The 22,574-nt window shown below is 29.4% G+C and overlaps 1 protein-coding gene across 1 annotated transcript in view; it reads left to right on the top strand.

Moving 5' to 3' along the window:
* Nucleotides 1-22,574, top strand: part of LOC145332726 (fasciclin-2-like) — a 110,672-nt gene that overhangs the window by 22,180 nt on the left and 65,918 nt on the right. Inside the window, exons 8-14 of the mRNA XM_080177772.1 lie at nucleotides 374-484; nucleotides 2,177-2,235; nucleotides 4,101-4,165; nucleotides 6,297-6,382; nucleotides 6,579-6,633; nucleotides 18,150-18,249; nucleotides 18,695-18,787. Coding sequence (XP_080033898.1) covers nucleotides 374-484; nucleotides 2,177-2,235; nucleotides 4,101-4,165; nucleotides 6,297-6,382; nucleotides 6,579-6,633; nucleotides 18,150-18,249; nucleotides 18,695-18,787 — 569 coding nt within the window. The remainder of the gene's footprint in view (nucleotides 1-373; nucleotides 485-2,176; nucleotides 2,236-4,100; nucleotides 4,166-6,296; nucleotides 6,383-6,578; nucleotides 6,634-18,149; nucleotides 18,250-18,694; nucleotides 18,788-22,574) is intronic.

Genomic DNA, 22,574 nt, shown 5'->3' with positions numbered 1-22,574 from the left:
TGTCTATCTATGAATCTAATTCAATTGTCTATTTTTGTATCAGCTTCGCCCATAGCCTTTAGGGGCTTTGCTTTTTTTTTGGGGGAGGGGGGGGGGTTAGTCGATAACTACTTTAATTTTAGTTTTAAAAAGATTTTTTTTTGGGGGGGTATTTTTCATTTTTCGGGAGGGTTGGGGGTGTCCGACATAAACCTTCCTGGGACCTATGAGAAGATACCTAGTAAAGGAGAACCCGATCGGTTCAGCGGTTAGCGAGATCCTTCGCTACAAACAAACAAACAGGCAAACAAACATCGTTCTACTTTGTATTATAAATATATATATACGTTGCTCCCAGAAGTCTATCTATTTATCTATCTATCTATCTATTCAGTACCGCCAGACAAACACAGAATAATGCGGACGGAGGATAATTCCATGGTGACGAAGCCTATTGCTGCTCCATTGGGCTCCAGTCTTAATCTTACATGTGATCACAATGGAGGTAACATTAATTTACAATGTACATATGTACCTATTTACATTGGTTCCTATCAAGGAGGGAGGGGACATTCGGCTCTTTAATAAACTAGTCCAAACGTTTTATATTTGTTTGCTTAACAATTTTGGAGACTTTTTATGAATTTTGATTAGTTTGTTCAATAAGTTGAGTGTTCAAACGTTTCAACCACTTATTGTAATCTACCTACAGAGGGGCATTTTGTGTATCATCATTGGGGATGAAAATGGAATTATTATACATTGTCTTATTCCTTTAGATCCCTGGTTTCTATCTATTTATCTATCTGTTGAAAAACTTTTTGAATTATTAGAATCATTTAAACAGCAAGAATATTTTGGACATAGACAGATAAAGGTCTATAATATAATGCTAGAAAAGGAGGGAACATGAACCTTACATAAGTCAAGTATTTCTTCAAACATAAAAAATAAGGGTAAATATTCCTTTCAGTAATCATCACAGTACCTAAATATACTCCCCACCCACTTATTTATTTACATTATAGAAATATTGGTTATAGAGGAAGTGATGGGGTTGGGATACTAAGCCCTGAGAGTTATATTCGTTCGTTAAGACCATGTTTGTGTGTACCTAAGGTTAGTTTAAATCCAAGGGTAACGTGCTGAGTTTTAACTTGTCTTTTCCAATGATTTTATATTCTTCCCATAAAAAAAATCTCTAGGGTATGGGGAAAGGGTGATAAACTCTTGTTCTAATATATTATCCATTCTTACCAACTCCCTCTTTTTTTTAGATGAAAATAATCCGGTGGGGGAGTCGTATATACATATTTGAAACACTAACGATCTAATGTATTTTACCTAAAAAGTAGGTGATGGGATGTGTAAAAAAATCTTTATTCCACAAATTGGTGCAATATGAAGTGGTGTGTTTTCAAAGTAACCAAAAATAGGACAGTTACTGTTCAATGGTAACAATAATAAAGTTTTTTTGGGTAGATATAGGTATAACTTTTTCAGGGATGTGTATACCTAAGTATATTTTTAGATTATGTGTAATTCATAATTTCATAGCATAGCAAATTTGCAACCACTAAAAATTTCATCAAAACACATATTTTGTTGTCTGATATGCACACTATAAATAAACTTTGCAGCTTCTTAATTTTTTGCAAGATTCCGATAACTCTATCAGCTACAATGATAGGTATTTAGTTTCTAAATTAGGTTTCCAAATGTAGATTATTATTGAAATTGATTTTTTTACTTGAATGATCAATAATTTTTTTCCTATTTGAAACATACATTTTTGTATCAGATTTATACAATTATGTTAAATCTTGGACTGTAAGTACAAGCTTTGTATTGTGCCCGTTTATATGCCAATGCAGGCTTCTCTTCTTCATTAACTAATGACTCACATCTGACATAAATTTATTTTTAGAGTTTTCTTATTGATAATTTTATAATGGGGGTTAGGTCTAGATAAAGAACCGTCAACTATTTTAACACTCCAATAGAGAATAATACAAATACAACATTATTAAAATCCTATATTCCTGATTTCTTTGTATAGCTCCATATATCCGTTTTTTCTGCTAATTTGGTTTAATAAAAGGATGCATCTGAAAACTTTATCAAGTGGAATATCTATCTTTATCTTTCTCTAAATAAATATCTGCCTGTGTATCTATCAATTTATCTATCTATCTAGGTAAACCAGTTGGGGAAGCTCACTGGCTTTGGAACAGAAAACTTGTTCAAACATCACAGGTGATTTTTTTTAAATAGGGACTTTTTGGTAATCAAACTCAAAGCTATACATGTAGCTCAACATGTAGCGCAACCGCTCATCGTTTGGGAGGTTACAGGTTTGAATCTCAGTTTAACACCATGTCATAACTGAAGATGTTAAACTGTTACTATGTCAGGTGTGCAACATTGGTAGATTGAGTAAGGGGAATGCCTTGGCCCAAAACAAATGCAACTCATTACCATTAACAGTCTTCTTTTAAACCCCCTTTCATTTTATCCCTTCCCTTTACACCAAAAACAGCGGTTAAATTGCTCAGTATCAAACAAACCTTTGTACAGTAAAGAACTATGATAAAGAAGGGATAACCATATTCATTATAATATATGTATTTAACTTTTTTCTGTATTTGCAAGCACTTTTTCATTATTTTGTTTTTTCTTTACTTTAAAATAACCTATATTGTTTAAAAATATGTATCTGATTTTATTATAAATATATGAAATATGGTTAATTTTGTGCAGGTTGACAAGGATTAGATGTTATTTAATCGAAATATATTTCTTAAATTGAGCTGTGAGTTTTTCCTTGGATAGTCTCTTTTCAACAACGTTGCCGTGTATTATTCCATTAAAATTGTTATTTTTATTAGAACCTGCATAAAGTCCTAAACAAAGAAATTTCTGATCAAGAGATGATTCTTAATGTTAAAAAACTTTTTTGAGATTATTCACTTGCTTTTTAAACTTTTTGGATATAGCTTATTCTAGACTAACAAACATTAATTGTTAATCTGAATGCTAAATTATTAATGATTATTTGTTTTAGTCAATTAAAAATCATGTGAAAGTAATTATGCAAGGACTTCTAAATTAAATCCCTATATTTACTTTAAAAGTTTTATACTGTTTTACTTTTGTTAAGTTCAAGGCTGCAAGAGAGAAATATAATGGAAATAAAATAAATAGTCTGGTGTTTTAAATAAAGATTAATGTAGTGGAAATAGACAAAAATAAATAACTATAATAATATTAAACTCTTTTTACAGTAAAACAAACCAAGAATTAAGTTTTATGTTTTATTAAAACTGTAAAACATTTATACAAAAGAATAAATTGAAAATGTGTTAAAGAGTAATCTACTCCTAAAAATGAAATTAAAATATTTCATTCAGGAAAATGAAAATTATTCCTCATATTTGTATCAAATTTAATCCTTTTTACACACTTTCTCCTTTTGCACCATTTGTTACATTTTAATTTTGTTAAATCTTTATTAAAAGTTAGATTGTAAAGGTGCCATAAGTTTGTCATTACAGTGTCATTAAATGTTGGCAAGTTTGCTACTATGTTGAATTAATTCAAACAGAAGTTGGCCAAAGATTAGGGCTTACTTTCTTTTATAAAGAAATTACTTCCCATCTCATTACATTCTGAGAAAGATATATTAAATTTGAAATACCCCACAAATCATAATTTGCTAAAATGTTCAAAATTGTATCTCGTTAATTGAAATTAAAATATGATTTTCCTCCAAGATTTTCTGCAAATTATTATTTTCCTTGGGCTAAATTGTTTTTGCATTTCCAGAAATGTTGTTTAAAGAGTTTGCAATTTTGTTATGAAGGCATTTTAAAATATTAAGAACACCATTTATATAATTTTTCTGAAACATATTATTCATAGATATTTTTACCCATGACCATGACTTAACAAGTAGCAGTTGACAACCCATTTCTGAATACATAACAAAAAAACTGCCTCAGAACTAATTTGAAGCTTTAATATAATCATGGGTAGCAAATTACTCTAAACATCTATTAAAGTCTAGTTTGATAATAGTCAAAAACTATTCCAATATATTTAAACATAAATCTATTTTTTAGGGTTCCAAATTAACAGAGACCACAGATGGAAATGTGACATATTTAAGCATCAATAGTCTTTCCAGGTAAGCTTTTCAAAAGGAATTTCAAAAATATTTGAATAGATTCATTGCAGAAATAGTTTAATTAAGAAATTTTCTGCTACTTTTCTCTTTGTTTTTAAATTTATAGCCAAAAACATTCTTAACATTTCATTGATTTTCAAAATGATACTGTAATTTAATAATATTAGTACCTTAATGTTGTGATATTGATATTTCTTTTTATGCAATATTTTGTTCAAAAATAACAGTTTTAGAGTCACACGTGTGAATGAAAGATAAAACTTATAATAAATTTATTTTAATAAAATAATTATAATAGATTAATGAACAGCCAATACATTAATGAAATATCAGCAGATATTAGTTTCATTGTGCTCATCAATCAAATTAAATCCTTTTTATCTTGAGTCCAATAGTTTTTCTATCTGTAGTAAGCAAATCAATGCACGTGTATTTATCACATGGCGTACCTATTAAAAGTAAGTTCATCATTTAAGAGCACTATTAAAATCAGGACAGGTTAAAGGTTCAAAATATTTTTCCGGATTATTTACCCCTACTTTAAATGATTAAATTTTTTCTCTCCAAAATCCTATAATTACAATTTTGATTGTTGTATGGCACTACAATAATAAATATAACAATGTCTGTTTTTGTTTCCCTAACTGTTGGACAACAAAAAGTATGTTTATGCAAAAATACATAAACATAACTTAGAATATTGTTCAAGAAGGACAACTATTACATTAAGAAGCTCTGCATTACAATATTTCATTGAATTTATGAGATGTAAAATATTGAAAGAAAATTAATATGGTCACAAAAATACTATTTCTCAAACCGCGTATCTAGGTAAAAAGTAAAATTATTTAACTAAAGAAGGTATTTTATAGGGCCAAAACGATTTTGTAGTACAAAGTGATATAAAATATAGATGTCCAAGTCAATTTCATGTTCCAAGAATAGTCTTGCAGGTCATGATCCTCGAGATCTTTGCAAAACTTTGAATGGCTCGTGTGAGCGAAATTTTTGATTTAGAGACATCAAATTTGAAACTTAAGCATATGTGATGAATATGAGTGTTTTTGAGTTTTGTCTATACATTATTATGAAATAAAACATATACTACATTTAGAAAGCTAAGTTAAGCAATCTTTGCTGTTCAAAATAGTATTTTTTGGTAGTTTTACTGGCTAATCAAATATAGTTCATCAAAGAATTATTTGTCAATAATATGTCAACTTTTTCTTAAGTCTTGAAGTATTGGTTTTATTTAACAAAACTTAGATAGCTATTAAGCTTTGTTAAGAGAAAATGGAAAGTGTCATGTGTGACGTCAGAAAGGAAGGATGATAGGAGAAGAAGTAAAGGAAACCCCTACAAATGGATAATAGACAAATTTTATGACGTCACACATGACACTTTCCACTGTCCCCTTTGTTGAAAGTTTCTAAAATTAAGAAATTGGCATAGATTTGTGTAAAATTAAAAGGAGGAATTGCTAAATATATTAGATGTTATTACTTGTTATAAACATATTCTTTTCATATTTCATTATAATTTTGCTGTATTATTCCCAGCATCAAATTTTAGGTCATTATTTGGCACGCCTTGAAAATAAAAGAAATTGCTCTTTTTGTTTAAATAAGAAATTACAATTGTACTTCCTTCTTAATTCTGATTTTTTAACAAATAAAAAAATATTTAAGTAAAACTTTGACTAAGTCTAAATCCAAAATATTTTATATCTTACATCTGTAGACTATATACCTAAACCACATTTCTGAACCCAAGACCTATATGAAACATATCACCGAATTATTCCAGCTGTTTTTAGTAGCGAAGCTACTTTATGATTTGAAATGTTCGTCTTTTCTTTCCGTCTGAAAAAAAATTGGGGAAAACGAGATTTTCTCGGATCCTATTAAGACACACATCTGTAATTTTTAGGGATTAAATAAGTTCACTTTCTACATATTTCAACCAAGTTTTTTCATGACATTGCTATATAGCTCTTCCGGATGTCCATCCAAAATTTTGAGCTTCGCTACTTATGGATGTTGTCATTCTTGTTTTTTCAAATCTTTTACTTTATAAACAAAACTTGCTACTCAATATGAAATATTTTATTAATTATGCTTGTTTGTTTTAGGTCTGATAATGGAAGCACAGTAGAGTGTGTTGTCAAAATTCTTGGACGAATAGTCTCTACAATCAGTGCTTTAGTCAACGTTATATGTAAGTATGATTATAATAAAAAAAAATCCAATGACAGGTTTACGTTCTAGATACAGTCAATAATAAGCTAATTTACTGTACATTTTTAGCTCAATATTTAATATAAAACTTTTATGATTATTAAAAAAAATTATTTTATTATCTCTTAAAAGTTTTCATTATCTTCTCTTAGTGTTATATCATTATTTCTATTAAGTGCCACCAATTGGAGTGAAGATCACAGAGAAACCAACGGATACCATCAATTCTAGGTAAGCTGCGCAGTTTTAGTACGTTAAACATCCAACAAGTTCATATATAGCTTTGTCTTGAAGTGTTAATTGTATTTTCACAATACTTTTAAAATAATTAGCATTAGAAAAAGAACAGACTCCGCCCTTTAAGGTTTTAGTTGCGTGAAAAATAAATCTATAAATATAGATGTATTGTATAACCAGACAACTACCTGAATCCTCCTGTTGGGGACCTTCTCGTCTGCTAGCAAACTACTTTCTGCTATTTTGTAGCGACTTGGACGTGTTAATATTCCCGACGCCATTTCAACGACCTAATTGAAACTCAGCACAGAGTCCTCGGGGTTGGGACATAAATTAAGTTATTTAACCCCTTCACCCTCTATTGTTTTATTCTTATTCGAGAAACGTACCTATACAAAAAATTTGACAGAAAAATCCAGAGACAAAGTAACATTATTAGCTATTCAAGATGATTTTATTTTCCTCCTACATCTAATAATAGATAATTTGAACTCTCTTACGTACATTGGAATAGGAACACACATATGTATTGAAGTTTCCAATTAAACCCACTTTTCCAAAAGTCTAATCCTTAAAATTACACTGTTTGAAAAATATCCTTCCATCTTTTCCCAAAATACCCCTTTGTAAGAAAATACAAGTTATTCAATATGAAGGCTGATAAAAAAAACAACAACCATAAGTAAGTAGTTTGGGTCCGAGAACCAAAACTTCTTTTTTAAGAATCCGACTCTAAAAGTTGAATTATTTGTTTTCGTCTGCATTGTTTTCATTCCTAACATTCCTTTCTTTACACTTATATAAAAACATCTAGCTTTGTTTTCAAGGGCATCTTCAGTAAGGTTAATTTAGGGATTAATATCATGCATTATACTTTGAAAGTTAGAAATATAAGTATACCAAATTTCCTTTGATTAAAGTACCCTGAACGTTTTCTTTAAAGAAAGAATATTTTAAATATGAATCTAACAATCCTAAAAATAAGGTAAAACCTGTCTGTACCGAAGAATCTCACTAAACGATGAACCGATATGGTTCTCCTTTACAGGGTAGCTTTTCATATTAATTTGGAAGGTATATAATTTTATGTGAGGGGGGTACCCCCACCCTCCTTAGAGAAATCACAAAAAAAAATATAACTGAGCTCATCTAGCGGCCGTAAAAATATTTTTTGGTAAACAGCTCATCAAGTCCAATTGACGCTCTTTCAACAATGTGTATTGACTATATTCTTGATACTTGCATAAAACAACGTGACCGAAGTATTTTCTGGTAAGTCTTCGAATCCTATTAGTTTTTGCTGGATTAGAACTGGTTCTAAGTCATTCCAAAAAAATAATATATCGAATCGCATTATAAAATAAATCTCTATTTGATGGCCCGGCCTTTGACCTATCGGGTCATACTGGAATTAATCCTGTATTTTGATTACTATCCGCAGAAACCTGTCTTTATTTTGATGCGATAATAACTATTCTTAGGCAGGGAGTAATTCTTAGGCCTCTAATGATAATGTTTGAAAACCATGCTAATCTTGTTTGTACACGCTGCTGAAATCAGGTGGATGAAATAAAAAGTAGAATTGGCTCAATATATACAAACTTCAGATTTTAGATTCATTTCTTTTATATTCACCACGGAAGGAAGGGACACGACACCAGCAGTTAGTTTTTGTTATATACCTTCAATTGAAATTGTTTAGCAATAAAAAAAGAAAATCAAAATAGTTATAAATCTTCTCAGGACTTATTTGAAGCTACCCTGTAAAGGAAAACAATATCGGCTCAACAGTTAGCAGGATCCTTCGGAACAAACAGAAAGACATCATGTTACTTTAGTATAAGAATATATTAATTCGTCTTTTTAAACCTTTTTATCTTGAAATAAATTTGATTTTTAATGTATTTTGTGTTGTAATTTTGTCAATCTTATTTTAAACAATTTATTCGCAAAAATATTTTAACATTTAATTCTCGATGAAAAAGTTAAGTAAAAATGTTTCATGGTTATCAACACAAAACTTAAATAAAACAATTTTTTTTATTTTTTTTCATTTTCATCATAAATTTAGAATTAAAGGAGTTAGAACAAGGACGAAAACATAAAAAAAACACAGTCAAAAAATAAATATAACGCAGAAGAAAAATATCTTTTCAGTAAAGCTTCGAAACCAATTAATATCCGCTGGATTAGAACTGGATCTAGGCCATACTGAAAAATCATGTAGCGTATCTCAATATCCAGTTTTTAAGAATATAAAAATGTACAATTATTATATAATATAAACAAGTTTTGTTACCTTTGGAATCTCGGGGCTAACAAAACTAGTTTAAAAATTAAAATTGTACATTTTTATATCCACGGAAAGCTGTTTATAAGACGATGCGATAAATACCTATTAAACCTTTTTTATGCATTGGCATTAATCTAATCAATTTAAGTTTGACGTCCATGATTTGCACATAGTTAAGCATTAAACGGTTCTGGACTTGTTTAATCATTAATCAACCAGCTTTTTACATTTCTTGAGTTAAAGCCCTAGGTAAAAGTTTGAAAATTTATAAATTTTGGGAGATTTTTTGCTACAGGCGTTACAAACATTATAAAGAAAAACAAAATGTATTATTTGTTTAGCCATAACGAACAAACGGACAAACATACCTTAGTTATAGAAAATATTATTGGGCAAAATTGGTAGAATAAATCATATATTTGAAATAGTTTTCAGGAAAGGTTGAAATAGTGTCCCATAAATCTGACACAACCCAATCTTTCCCGATTTTGTATAATTTTTGAGGAACACGATTCCAGTGACGTCATATTTTTCTTTCCCGAAAAAGGGAAGGGGGGAAGAAAATCTCTTCAAAATAGATGGGGAAAACCCCCTTTTCTCCCATCTCTTTTTTTCTCCCCCCCTTCCCTTTTTCGGGAAAGAAAAATATGACGTCACTGGAATCGTGTTCCTCAAAAATTATACAAAATCGGGAAAGATTGGGTTGTGTCCATAAATCTGATAGAATTAATTTTTTTTCAAAACACATATCTCTTTATTCGTGTAAAGAAAAATTTCTTTTTAAGAGGCAATGCAGCACTTTTATAAGTTTAGGTAAATAAGGGAGATAAGGATATGACAATTGGCGTTAAATTTTTATGTCTGTACTTCTTTTGTGACAGTTTCTCTCACATTTTAAATAGATCAGAAAAAAACTTTTCAAAAGAAAATAGTATTTTAGATATTTATTTATATTATTTGTTCAGTTAGGGTAAGAAGAGCCCAACAGAAAAAGAACCCCACGGGGATAATGCATTGCAGGATAAAAAATAGGCGAGTTTCGATGGTCCAAATCTAGGTTTGGATAGGTATTGAAAAGAAAAATTTCACATGTAAGATGTTAGAAAATTACTTTTCGTCCAAAGTCCTCTCCCTCAATCCATGGTAAATAGGGCTTTTTATATATTTTTAAATTTAGCTAAATAGCCAGTCTTATATATTGTTTATTATCCTATAAAACACAAAAGTCTTATAATAATATTGTGTAATATGTTTATATCTTAGATACATAAAAAAAGAATAGCTTTTTAACATGTAAATTAGCTTTAATTTAATTATTTTAAATTATATAATCTAAGCTTTTCTAAAAAATAAAGATTTGGAACACAGTAATAGTGTCTGACTGATTATGACGTAACAAAAAAAATTAGCCAATGAGAGGCCACTATAAATTTTACCATTGGTCCATAACGGCCCCTCATTGGCTAATTTTTTTTGTTACGTCATAATCAGTCAGACACTATTACTGTGTTCAAGATTTGCAGCAAAAAGTTTAGCTTACAGAACACAGACATACAGACAAACAGACCATTGTTTTTTTACTAAGGAAACAATTGTGCAGCTTAAAATTTTAAGAAATAAAATTTTTGGGAAAAATATACATTTACTTCTTTAACAATACCGGAATAAATATTACATTAAATAAAAAGGGAAGTTTTTCAAAGTAATTTCTATTTTACTGTCTCTAGTCTGCCAAGTTGTAATAAGTTTTCCATCCTAAACTGTGGTTAATTTTCAAGTTCAGGGTTAAGAAGCAGGGATCTAAGGGATAAGACATTAGCCAATGATGACAAACACAATTACCCCTTGTGTAGAATAAAATTATTGGTTAGAATGTGTGAACACTCAACTTGAAAAACCAACGAATCAAAATTCAGTAAAAGACCCCAAAGTTATTAAGCCAACGAATAAGAAAACGTTATTGAAAAATTTGGGGACTAATATAATACACAGCTCATTGTCCCCTCTCTCTCTGGTTAATCAGGGATACCGCGGTTTGACAATAGAAGTATTCATTTTGATATCATTATGCTTTAAAAAGGGTCAAAATGTTATTTATTTTTCAGTTTTACAGTTCTAAAATGCAAGACACTTGTTAAATGTATCCCTCCATTTTCCTCTCTCTTATTTATCATGATTATTGAACTGAACAATTTTACAGTAAAAATAAAATTAATTTCCCTTTACATTTGACGCATTTCAATAAATACAAAACGTACACAATTTACTTTATATTGTTACGTAGTTTTTGAGAACTGAGTACTTTCGAAATCTTTCTATTTGATAATAAAAAAACTAAATTAAATTTATTTTTTAAAAAAATGTAATTTTTTGCGAATTAATTTTAAGAATACATGCAAGCAATTATGTTATCTGGTGAGACCCCATTAAGGTGTAATTATGTTATATTCACCGAAATATCATGTTTAAATATTTGTATGGGAATGACAAAAAGAAAACAAAAGATAATACTTTTGTATATTTACGGGTAATTTCCGGCAAACCTAACTTACAGAGGGGCTGTGCTTATGGAAATTAAGTTTGGTAAGGTGTTAATATGAAGATGGATTTATCTTTTGTTAATTGATGAATAACAGAGACAGTTGTATAGTGTCAAGAAAATTATATTTGTTTCTGTACTGTACATTCTAACTGGAAATAGGTCATTGTATTTTAGATGTTTTCACTATTGTGTTCTCATGTAAAGGAATTAAATACAACCATGTGTATTTATGATATATCAGATATGTAATTTATTATGAGTCGTTAGACCCAAATTTCTACATCTAAATGGTGATTCTTTGACTCGAATTATCCAACCCAAGAACCGTAAGGGGGGGGGGGCGTCTTAACCACTCACTCACTAAAGAAAACCGGACTGAAGAATATATGGCTAGTCAGTCCAGATTTTTATCAGATTCTATCGCTGTGTTCTCTTAGGATTTGTAACGAATTTTGATGGCCTGTTTGAGGGTTACTATGAATTATCACGATGATTATACATTTTCGATGTGTTTTATTAGCCTATACAATATTTTCAATTTGACAACCTTTATTAATTTTGTCCATTATCTTTTAATTTATCTAATTCGCCTAATAAGATGCTAAAAGTTACATTTAAAGCATTATATTTTAAATGCCTGAAAAGAAATATGAAAGATGAAAAAGTATTTAATAAATTTCATTTTTTTTTGTATCATTCTAATAAATACATGACAAAAAAATCCTTTACAATAACTTTGTGTTAATGGTTATTTTCCTTAATATTTAATCAAAAAGTTTTGGGGATAAGTTTTTCTAATAATGAATGACCCCAACAAATAAATATGCATAATTATGAATAAAGAAAGTATTTTTTACTCGAATCTGTTTTAATTTTCTACTTGACAATTTTCGGTTCTGGTTTGGGATAAAATTAAATGTATCGTATATATCCTATAAATAAATATTATGTAGGCAATAAACACAAACGCTATTTTTTAGTCAAAGTGTCTTAAATTAATATATACAAATTATAATAAATATCATGTAACTTATAAAACACTTTTCACGGATTAAAACTTATTTTTTGGATCATGGAAAGAAAGCGAAGTAGCGGGATTCGTCGTATTTTCACAGTAACTTTTCTCTTATATCTAGCTTCTGCGGAGGCTCTAACCCGGTGGGGCCAATTTCTTAACCCTTTTGGGCAAACATGAACGTTTACCTAACCTAACCTAACCTATCAAAGAAAGGTGACCCCGCTACTTTATTTTCTTTCTATCGTCTGTCTTTTTCTTCAGTGAATTAAATAAATTACAAAGATGGTAATATAATCATTTTACGTTTTGAAATCTATTTAAACTATAAATTGTTGCATTCTTGTTTAGGGTTTAAATTCTGATACTGACCACAGTACGACTGATGTTTGAGTAGAATAATTTTGGTTTTAATCAATATTATTGAATGTTTAAGTAAACAATACAAATTGTTTTACTATAAATGTTGATGAAAGAAAGGGAAAAGAAAAGACTTTGTTGAGTTTGTCTTGAAATTTCAATAAGAAATAACATAACGAGATTATAAAAATTTCACCAAAAATGTATTTCTTTTTAGCTTACATATTTTGTTATTTGAAAATTGTTAATTTTTTATAAGCATTGTCTAAAAGTCACTAAATATGACAAATTCCTTAGACCCATCATTGAAATTTATTTGTTCTATGTCTAGAAAATTTTGAGAACAGCAAAAAAAACAAGGATGATACCTATTGCCCACAAATTACTGGGAAAAAAACATTAGTTTCCAAATTTATGACATATTTTTCTTTCTTAAATCTCTGTGTTGAATGTCAAATCCCTCTATGTAAACAATTTATCCAATGAATAAAGGGGAACTTATTTGTTTAAGAAATACTTCGTGTTTACCAATTCTTTGGATGGGACAGGGTTAAACATCCCCTCTACAAGTGAAAGAAAAGAGGGGTTAATTCTAGTTAGTCCCCCCCTGTGAAAGAAAACAGCGAAAACTCTTTGTTCTAATATCAAATTGCTTTAAATTTTGAATCCAATATAACGTTTTATCTTCTTTAAAATTGATGTAGAATGAATTGTTATTGGCCTACTAGAAAATAGGTACTTATTATGTCTTTCTGACTGTCCGATCAAACTAATCACTGGGCAAAATGGGTTCTAACAAAAAAGAATCAGGATCTTAAATTATTCATCAAAAATTAATATTTTTACGTATTTTCTCGTATTCATTCGAATCCGGTGGATAGGAACCGGTTCTCATCCATACGAAAAAACTATGTCTAGCATCGTATTATATCCAGCTTTCTACGAATATAAAAATGTACAATCAGTTTAAAATCAGTTTTTTTAGCCCGTGCCTTCGGCAACTCGGGGCTAAAAATAATGGTTTTAATCTTATAATTGTACATTCTATATCCGCGGAAAGTTGTTTATGATACGATGCGATAAATAACTATTACGAATCAATTGATGATTTGTTATTGAACAATGAAACACTGTGTATTAGTCTAATTAAAAACTTTAAAATGTTTAAAAACTGTGTTGATCACTCTATGATAGTAGAATATGCATATTTATATATTGAATGCAATGTTCATGTACTTTAAACTGTACAGAATCCTGTGAAACACTTTTTTGCTGTTATCATATCAATACAGTAATTCAAGAAGTACAAGCGGCTGCACCCAGTAACATCTAGGGGCTCTATATTGGAAGGGATGCGAAGGGGTATACAAAAAGCCTAAAACCATACCCAGACTTACATAAAAATAAGATAGCCTAGAACTATCCCGGGACTTCTTAGAAGCTTTACTGAAAAGGAGAACCATATCGGTTCGACGTTTAGTAAGGTTACTACTTTACATAATAGGATATAGTAATTTTGCAAAAAATAAGTATTGCTGAATTTTAGGTAATATGATATACAAACAATAGAAAAAGTTTAGCTCTAATTACGACAGCCATTACCAGTAATATGTCAACCATTACCACATTTATTCAATAATCATAAAATAATTATCATAAAATAAATTTTTGTCAACACAATGGTTCCTTTCTAACAGGGAACTTGATGATGCAAGTCTAAAGATGAATGCTACACTTATTTACACGATAAATCTTCCCCTTTGTTAGATGGAAAAAATATATACCTAGTATCTACAAAAAGATCATACTCAAAAAAAATTTAAATTGTTCTTTTTTTATTCCTCTTTTATGTTTTATCCATAACTTTTGTTCTCAAGAAAGATATTATGTATGTATAAAAAGTACAAGAAAATCTTTTAAATTTAATATAAAAAAATCCTCGAATGTTCAATGTGAAAAATTGCTTTGTGTTTTGTAAATGTTCCACCTAATATGAATGTGTGATGTAATAACACATATTGAAACAATCCTTTATTTTGTATGTAGGCAAAACTTAGCCTTCTTTTTATATTTATAACTAATATATTTAATACTTCCCAGTTTATACCAACAACGAACTTAATTGAAATCACGAAACCTATAGGGGTCAACACAACGTACCCCTACATCTGCCCCCCAAATATTATTTTAGATTTATTTCGCTTGTTGGTTATACATTATTCCTAGATTTACCCCCCTCTTCTTTTAATATTTTTTTTCTCAATAGTTATATGACTTTAATTTGTGATATGTTAGATGAAACGGTTTAAAATATATTAAAAGCCATATCCAACTATTTAAAAAAACAATATTAAATTTTTAGCATACTAAAACAACTGCAATTTTTGGTGAGGATGTAGTATTTACGTATTTAGTGGCAAAATGGTAAAAATGGCAAAACTGTGGTATAATGAAAGTGGTTTTATTTGATTTGTGTCAAGGATATCAGGGATAAGACAATGGCCGATAAATTGATGTACAAATATCCCAAATTATGATACATAAAATTACTCCTTCTGTAGATTAAAATTAGTGGTTGAAACGTTTGAATAGTAACACTCCAACTTACTGAATCTTCCAATAAAAAGTTTCCAAAGTTGTTAACCCAAGGAATTAGAAAACGTTATTTTAAAACTCTGGGGACTAGTTTAATAAACATCCCATTGTCCCCTCTCTATCCGCCGCAAGGCTATGAACATTTCTTTACAGATTTATTTCACTTACACAATAAAATAACAGAAAATATATTTTGGTTTTGTTATCAAAGCTGCTCAAAAGTTAAGACCATCATGACCAATGTTAATAATACAGACAATTTTGGCCAAAGAAAAAAATGTTGTTTTTATATAAATAAGAAAGCTTACACAAAAATACACGCATATGAAGCTTTTTTATAGTGCCTAAAAATTGAGGTCACACTGGCCTACCATTGCAGTGGTCAATTTAAATGTATACTGGCATGCCATTGGTAATTTAGACTGTTTCTTGGCCGATAATTGGTCATTTGTATTGTATGACGTTAATTTTTATAGCCACTAAAAAATGCTTTTACGTATCTTCAAAGAAATCAATAATTTAAACTAGTGAAAACTGTATATAAAAATTGTAAAATTCTATATATTATTCCATTATGACTGACTGACTGCAGCTAATTATATATTTCTTATCCATCTTTATTAAAAACTTTCACTTTTTTATTCCAGATAGGAGAAAACTTTTGAACAAAACTTTTATCATAAAGAAATGTCTTACTTTTAATATGCTTTTTGCATCAAGCATTGTTAGATGCTATTTATAAAGTATATGACTAGCCATTCCGCCCCTTAGAGGCCTCTGGGGGCATTCAGGTAAGAAAGGGGAGGAATTGAATTCTCCACTGCATATTTTTGTTCTTAAAAAGAAAGAGTAAAAAGAATATTTTGGCCGGTTTTAATATATAAACATACCCTGGACCTCTATGAAAAGCTTCACTTAATTAGAGATCCAATGGTTAGACATCCTGTTACTTTCATGTAAGAATCAAAGATACAGTAAGTAAGATATCCTGACATTGTGATTAGCTAAAAAGGACTAATCATTGAAATAAATGTAATCAGATACTAAAGTTTAAATAATAAAATCGTGTTATTTTCTAGTATTTTTTTCCTCATTTTTATAATTACATTTCCTCTGTAATTTTTCACTTCTTATCCGATCAAATCATCTTGATATGATATCAAGAGGCTAGTTAGGAAATTTATATAACATCATTTATTTCAAATCCAAACGAAAATGTATTTAAATTATATCTATAGCTTGAGATCTCGTTAACCACTGAACCGATATGGTTCGCCTTTGCAATTAAGCTTCTTATAGGTCTAGGTAATGTTTAAAACTATTTTGTGTGAGAGAGTACCACTTCCCTTCCAAGAGATATCACCCCAAGAAAAAATTCACATTCCTCTATTTTTACTTTTAAAACCTTTATGTTAAAAAATTTGAATAAAAAATGAAGAAATTAAGGAAGCATAAAAAAAAACTAGCTGCATGTTTACTTTCTCTGTTTGCTCTGTGTCAGAGATCCAAAGGGATAAGACAAAAACCGATAAATTGTTGTACATACCTAATGATTATACACAAAATTGTCTGTAGATTACAATTAGTAGTTATTAAAACGTTTGGAAACTCAAATTTATGAGCCAACCAATCAAAATTAGTTGAAGTCTCAAAAGTTCATAAGCCAACGAATAAGAAAACTTTATTACAAAAGTATGGGGACTAGTGTAATAAACAGCCGAATGTCCCCTCCCTCCCTGGCTGTGTGTAGGCAAGGTTAATTCAGGTTGAATCCTACTTGCTTGTGACACAACTATTTATCTTACATAAACCATGGTGCCAGAGGGAATATTTACCAAAGAGAGAGGGGACAATGGGCTGTTTATTAATCTAGTCCCAAAAGTTTTAAAACATTTTGTTTTATTCGTTGGCTTAACAACTGTGGAGAATTTGTGAATTTTTATTTATTAAGTTGAGTGTCCAAACGTTTCAAACACTATTTTTTTTATCAGCAGAAGGTGTAATTCTGTGTATCATCATTGGGAATGTACACCAATCTATCGGTCATTGTCTTATCCCTTCATGCCCCTGAGTAATACTGTCCAGAAAGTTGATGTATTTGCATAGTTTTGATCATCATTTGGCAAATAATTGTGTGTTTAATATATGCATTTATAGCTGTGATTGGTAATGTTTACGCTCTAAAATACAGGTTATATAATTTTTTAAAATATTTCTTCAACAGTAACAAAGATTTTGACGGAAAAAATGACCGCTCATGGCACCCTTGTTCACGTAACCTTTAAATTAATCTAAATAAATCTCGAGGAGGGTTTGAGATCTGTTTCACAGAATACATTATAAAGCAATCAATAACAAACAAGGACGATAATGTACAATAGTAGCTTGTCTACCTATCTATCTATCTGTCTTTCAGTGTATCTATTTCGTCGAGTCAATAGGTTCGAGCCCTTCTTCTGAATATACCTGGGCTCTAGTTAATCAAAATTATCTATCTATCTATTTGGGATGTTTCTATTTCGTTATGAGTCAACAGGTTCTATTCCTTCTTCTGAATATACCTGGGCTCTGGTGGATCAACTTTATCTATCTATCTATCTATTTAGGATGTATCTATTCCGTTGTGAGTCAACAGGTTCGAGTCCTTCTTCTGAATATACCTGGGCTCTGGTGGATTAACTTTATCTATCTATCTATCTATTTAGGATGTATCTATTCCGTTGTGAGTCAACAGGTTCGAGTCCTTCTTCTGAATATACTTGGGCTCTGGTGGATCAAAATAAACAAACTAGAACTCCTATTCAGGTAGAGTTCCAATATTTACCTATATTTAATTTTAATCATCAATAATTTTAAATATTAATCTTTTTTCTGTCTTTTATTTCATCTATCTATTAAATGTTTTGATTATATGTTACTTATTCATCTATCCATCTAAATATTAATCCATGCCAAGGGCCGCGATTGAGCAAATTGTTTTCATTTAAAATTTAAAATTTGGATATTTTTGTGTTGTAATGATGGCGTAAAACTTGTTTTATGCTTTAACTAAATGGAAGTAGTAAAGAAGGGGGGGGGGGGGACCCTGTCCCTGGTTCATACATTCAACAGTTCATCTGTCTGTAAATCTAAATATCTATCTTTCTATCTATTTATACAAAGATCTATCTATCCATCCAACAATTAGTATATCAATCTACTTATCCACCATCTATTTATCAATTTAATCTATCTATCCATCCATGCTTAGACTGATTCTCGTAATGGAAGCCTGCATCTAATGATAAAGAAGGCACATGACGGTCTTTCCTTGGTGTGTAGCGCTTATAATCCGTTACTTAAGGTAATTATATATATTTTCAGTAGCTCGGCTACAATATAACTTTGATCTGCCCGTCCGTTGTCTGTTCTCATAAAGAAGTCATATTTTAGACTGTCTTTGCTAAATAATATTTTTAGATCACTTAATTTTAATTTGTAAGATTTTATTTCCCCTATAAACTTTTTAGTGGTTAATATAACAAAATGACGGGTGTTAATTTTGGTCATGTCTACGTAAAAAAGTCAGTTATTGTTGATTTATTATTTTTTCCTACTATTACCAGAAAAATTTTAATTGGTAAGCTTCCACAATAAAGTTAAAACTTTTTTAAAGAAAACAATCCAATAAGACATACATAAGCTTTCCTTGAAAGCACAATAAAATATTGCCCCACCTTATTTACCTTATCAAAGATAGCTTGGATGTCCTTGAATGAATAGAACTAACCATGTGGTAGTGTAGATGTGCTGCTAAAAAACAGGGAGGTAGGGGACATTGGGCTGTTTATTACACTAGTCTACAAAGTTTTATAACAATGTTTTTTTTATTTTAGATTGATTTTTGTATTAAGTTGAGTGTCTAAACGTTTAAACAACTAATTGTAATCTACAGAAGGGGTAAATTTGTATATCATCAGTGGGGATATTCATCAACTCATCAGTCTTATCCCTTTGGATCCCTGTAAAAAATGTAATGTCAGAAACAAATATGTCATTATGCTCTGTAATTATTAATCACGAATTGGTTACTTTTTTTTTAATATTAATCCTATTTGGTCTGGGAATTATGAGAGAAAAAAAAGAATATAAAAATTCGTAAAAGCTTAAATATGAGACAAATGAATATTTACATACAGGGAAATATTATAAATATACATTGTTAATACAGATATATAATAATTAGAAATCTGAACAAAATTGACTTATTAAAGTGGCAAATCGTCTTATGAATCCTCATTTTTAAAGTTGATTTAAAGTATAATACAAAATTTTGCGTTCTTTTGTATATAGATGGAAGGTAAATATTATACAGTTGCTACGCTTGAAAGATTGTTCCTAATTGATAAAAAAGTACTCATACAAGATGACACGTGTTGTGAGTCTAAATTTGTAACCAAAGCTACATACGCCCGAACGTAAAGACGGGCATTTATAAATGTAAAAAAGCCTCGCTTTTAAATAAATCCTTTAATTTCGAAAGTTAACCTTTCTGAATAAAAAAGTTAATAGGATCTATGATTTAAGCATATACATACATAACACATGATATAACAGACTTACAGATGAACCAATCGTTATCAAATAAGATTTATTTAATGTTGTATTTATGTGAGTATTTACTTTTTAATTATTTAATGCTAACCTATTTAATAAGTTCTAAACCAACAGACAGACGTTAATATATTATTTACATAGTATTTAACAAATTTTAATTAACTTAAACAAATTTAGTTAAATGTTGAAATCGGGGCTCGGCAGTGATAACTGCGTGGATTATATAAGCATTATAAATCAGTCGTTCAGCTTTAAAGCCACCCAAGAAGATAAATTTAATTCAGTAATCCTTAAGCCTTATATTCCCAATAAGCTTTACCGTCATGTGGCTTATTATGCCTTACCCTCAGCTACAGCCTCAGCCAATTTTAGCCGCAGCTTAACCCATTAAATTTCAATTTGACAGCTTCCAAAGCAACAGCATTTCTGAGCCACATTCACCTGCAGCCGCAAACCTTGGTGCGTTTGCGGTTGCCGACGCCTTGATTAAAAATTTGACTTATCTATATTTTTTATTACATTTTCATTATTTATATGAGTTAAATCATTTAAAAAAACTAATTAAATATATGAAAAGCAAAGATAATTATTAGTTATCTTTATAAGAACTGCTATGTAAATTAGTGTTCTACTAGAATTAAAACAAGATTGATATATAACATTCATAACAACAAAATTAATAAGCGTTTGTATATTATTGACGGAATCACGAAGTTTACAAAATTGCCATGATATTGTTGAAATATCCTTTTATGACACCTAAAATTTGCCTTATCGTCCCAAGAATCAACAGTCTAAGTAATTATTAATTGCAAAGATTTACCCCTTCAGTTGATTTAGTTTTTCATTTTATTTATAGATAAAATAAAAACTATGTATTAGATAAATTTGATTAATACATATCTCTATAATTAAATAGTCACATAGCGATTCTAGAGCAAGAAACTTTAACTTTCAGCAATCAACAAACGAAAACTTCAGTCCTATGTAATTTTGGGTCCAGAATCATAATCTGTTAAAACTAAAATCCTATGTCTTCCTATTTGCAATAAAATCGCATTAAAATTGCAACAAATATTTGCGATACCTTATTTTCATCTTATAAGAAACAATAATCCATTTTGCTTAAACAAAAATTAAGGTTAACCATTTATTAAATACTTTCATATCTTTAAATTTGCAAAAAAAATATTTTTTTGCAGAATAATGCCATATTTGTCAGCGATATAAAAAGTCTCCTAAAAAATAGATTGTTAGAAAAAAAAGTAAATGTAAGGATTATAATATGTTTTTCTGAAGTCATTTAATAAATTTATACAGTAAAAACCAGAATTGTGCAACTTATTTGAATGAAAAGCCAAAAAACGTAATTTGCAAAAAAATTGCAACCCCTAAATCACATAGAAAAATAAACTTTTAACCAATCTAAAGTAATATGTTTTAAAAAACATTAAAAAATATTAATCTTTTATTAAATGAAGTTTTTTTGAAAAGTTCTAATTAAATAGAACAGGGCAAAATAATTTTTTCAAAATGTAAACATACACTTAACTATGAATATTTCTATAGTTTTTCTAAAACTTAAAAATCAAATTGTACTAAAAATCAATATTTTGTTTGTTAAATCTTCTTGTGGCGAGATTTTTAAATGTTACTTTTTCATACGTATTGAATAATCATAAAAAAAAAGAAAAAAATTGCATTAAGCCGATTCAAATATATTAAATATTTCCTTATTAAGGCAGCAAAATAAAAAAAGGTGTAAAATAAAAATAATTTATTTTTATTTTTTAAGCTGTCTAACTTTAAAAAAAAATTTATAACACGATTTTTGCAAAAATAGATAATTTTTCATTAAAAGGAAGTTTTGTTTACTAAATCAGCTGTTATCAAAGAATATACAGTTTTCTTATGTTGGGCTAAGAATAGTAATTTCAAGGGATCGACAGCCGCACACAAGCCTCAAATTCCGCAGGTGTGCAAAATAAAGATTTTAATAAGGAGAATGGCTGTTAAGAAACATTTTTAGATATCCAGCTTAATTCTAAAGTTATAATATGACGATTTCACTGATTAACATACTAGGATCATAAATTTAGATCGCACTCTCATTTCAATTGTGTGAAAAATGAAATTATGCCCCCTGTTCCCTCCAAACAGTAATTATTTGGACGCCCCAAAAATAGACATTAAAAAACAAGAATGACAACATCCATAAAAGCGAAGCTCTGAAACAGTTGAAAAACGAAGTTTAACACCTGTAGATTGTCAGAACTCATTAATCAATATATAAAAGACGAAAAAATTGTAAGTAAATTTGTTAAAAACTACTGAAATACAGGATAATAATTAAGGACATACATAATTTTTAGGAGATGATCATAGAAATGCTTCACTTATGGAATTGTACTTTGTTGTCCTAGGAATCAGTATTCCAAAAATCAGATCAATCGGATAATAACATCACATACAAATTTGTTGTTGAAAAAGTAAAAAAACGACATGTTTAAAATGGACATACAGACATTCTGGTA

The sequence above is a fragment of the Acartia tonsa genome, chromosome 11 (genome assembly GCF_053477335.1).
Source record: "Acartia tonsa isolate MP-2025a chromosome 11, ASM5347733v1, whole genome shotgun sequence".
NCBI classification, from domain to species: Eukaryota; Metazoa; Arthropoda; class Copepoda; order Calanoida; family Acartiidae; genus Acartia; species Acartia tonsa.
The sequence above is the reverse complement of the archived record's forward strand: the minus strand, read 5'-3'. Positions and strand labels throughout refer to the sequence as shown.